At 53.3% G+C, this 1,719-nt stretch overlaps 1 protein-coding gene across 1 annotated transcript; it reads right to left on the reverse strand.

Moving 5' to 3' along the window:
• Window positions 1-420: 420 nt before the first annotated feature.
• FIBRA_07738 (uncharacterized protein) lies at window positions 421-1,621 on the reverse strand (the record flags this gene model as incomplete). Its single annotated transcript, XM_012329406.1, has 3 exons — window positions 421-660; window positions 713-1,138; window positions 1,526-1,621. 3 exons carry the CDS (start codon window positions 1,619-1,621, stop codon window positions 421-423), a joined length of 762 nt encoding a protein of 253 aa, XP_012184796.1.
• Between the last annotated feature and the right edge of the window lie 98 nt (window positions 1,622-1,719).

A 1,719-nucleotide genomic window follows, 5' to 3' on the forward strand; every position in this document is an offset into this window, starting at 1 on the left:
CCAGTGTGACGGGTTTGACTCGTCCAAGATGTTGCGAAGCTGAAGATATGCTGGCCGAAGCCAGTTGCAGAAGTGCTGAGCGAACACTCAACCACAGTCTAATCGTAAAGAAAATATCAGCGAGTTTTCACGTAAGCAAGACGCAGACAATCCTACACGCATAAGTAGCTTCCTGCACTGCATGGCCGCGGCTGGGATCTGCTCCCAGATAGAAGAAGGGATTGTCAGATAGACAGTGCAGCAATGACGCTTCTCTCATGACTTGAAAGATAGAGTGCTCGATTGGGGGCGCATTGGAGCTGGGAAGAGGGTGGAGGTAGAGTGAGATGATCGTGATCCCGTTCGAGAATTGTTTTGATAGTTGTCAGGCTATGTGAGCACCCACCAACATGACATATCCCTGTTCACTCACCGACATATTCATTGGGCAGAGTAAAGCGAACAGAAGTGGTACAAGTTAGAGAGGGCGCTGAAGAATTTGCTCGTTCCGCCCATCTTGTACCCGATGACGAGCCGGCGCTCGCGGCTTCCTTCGACCTCAAAGACCTCGATGACGGGCCCATACCAGGACTCGACATTCCACATGACACGCGGGTAGATCTCCAGTGTATTCTCGCTCGCTTTCTCCAAGACCGGATCCGACACAGTGCGAATATCGGTCTTGCTGCTCGCGTAGTCAGTCAAACGAAGTCGAAACATGTACCAAAATCACTCGCCTGTCACTGCTTGCAGACGCGGGCGGGAAATTGCATCCTGTCACAAAGTAGCACCGCAGTTGCTGCGACGCTGTGACCGAAATTGAGCCCTGCGAGCGATATGTCTCCAGGTGGAAGATATTGTCCGGCGTGCTCTTGTCGAGGAACAACCCGTCGATTCGATTCTCACGTCGCACCAGGCCCTTCCGTCGCAGTCTTCCCGGATTGGATGAACGTCGCACCGTTCTCGTCGACCTTCTCCAGATCAATTGCGAGTGTAGTAGGATCATTTTAGTGTATGCGAGGACCTTGGCGCCGAAGAGCGCGATAATGTGGTCGGAGATGACGTCGATAGACTCGGCCTGTAAATAAGTGTCGTCGATGCCGAGGTGGCTGTAGAACCAGCTGACCTTGTTCGGCACGAGCTCGCGAGGGATGAAGCCCTGAGGACAATTGGTCGGTAAACACGATTCTAAGTACCGTGAAGTTTCAAATATCAATGTGCATGTGCATATAGGCTGCTAGCGAGCACGTATTGAAACTGAGGAACTGAATGGCTTCAACAGCTAAACGCAGTAGAATAGGTCCGTACATCATGCCCGTTTATGCTCAAAGCATGTAGCCCTGGAAATGAGCTTTGGTTTTATGACGGGGCGTCCCGTGACGCGCAATAAATCACCCTCTACGACAGCGCAACCCAAGAGCAACGAAACGTTGGTCTTAACGAGTGTTGGCACTCAAGATCATCAATCCGGATCCCGGTCGGAGGCGGATGCAGCAGAACGAGGAACACAGCGCGGCGAATCCAGACCGAACCGCGAAAAACGCACCTTTGCAGCAACATTTGCCTGAACTTTGGCCCGCCGCTCCTCCTTCCCCTTGAAGACGGGATTCTTGTATCCGGGCACGTCCTTGATTCGGTTCATGGACTGCTCACGACTGGAGGGGTGATGCTGGCCCGGAACCAAGAGATGCGTCCTCACGGGGTCCGAGAGCAGGGACGGGGTCGAGCTGCAGCTCGGGG

The sequence above is a fragment of the Fibroporia radiculosa genome (genome assembly GCF_000313525.1).
Source record: "Fibroporia radiculosa TFFH 294 genomic supercontigs, scaffold15614, whole genome shotgun sequence".
NCBI classification, from domain to species: Eukaryota; Fungi; Basidiomycota; class Agaricomycetes; order Polyporales; family Fibroporiaceae; genus Fibroporia; species Fibroporia radiculosa.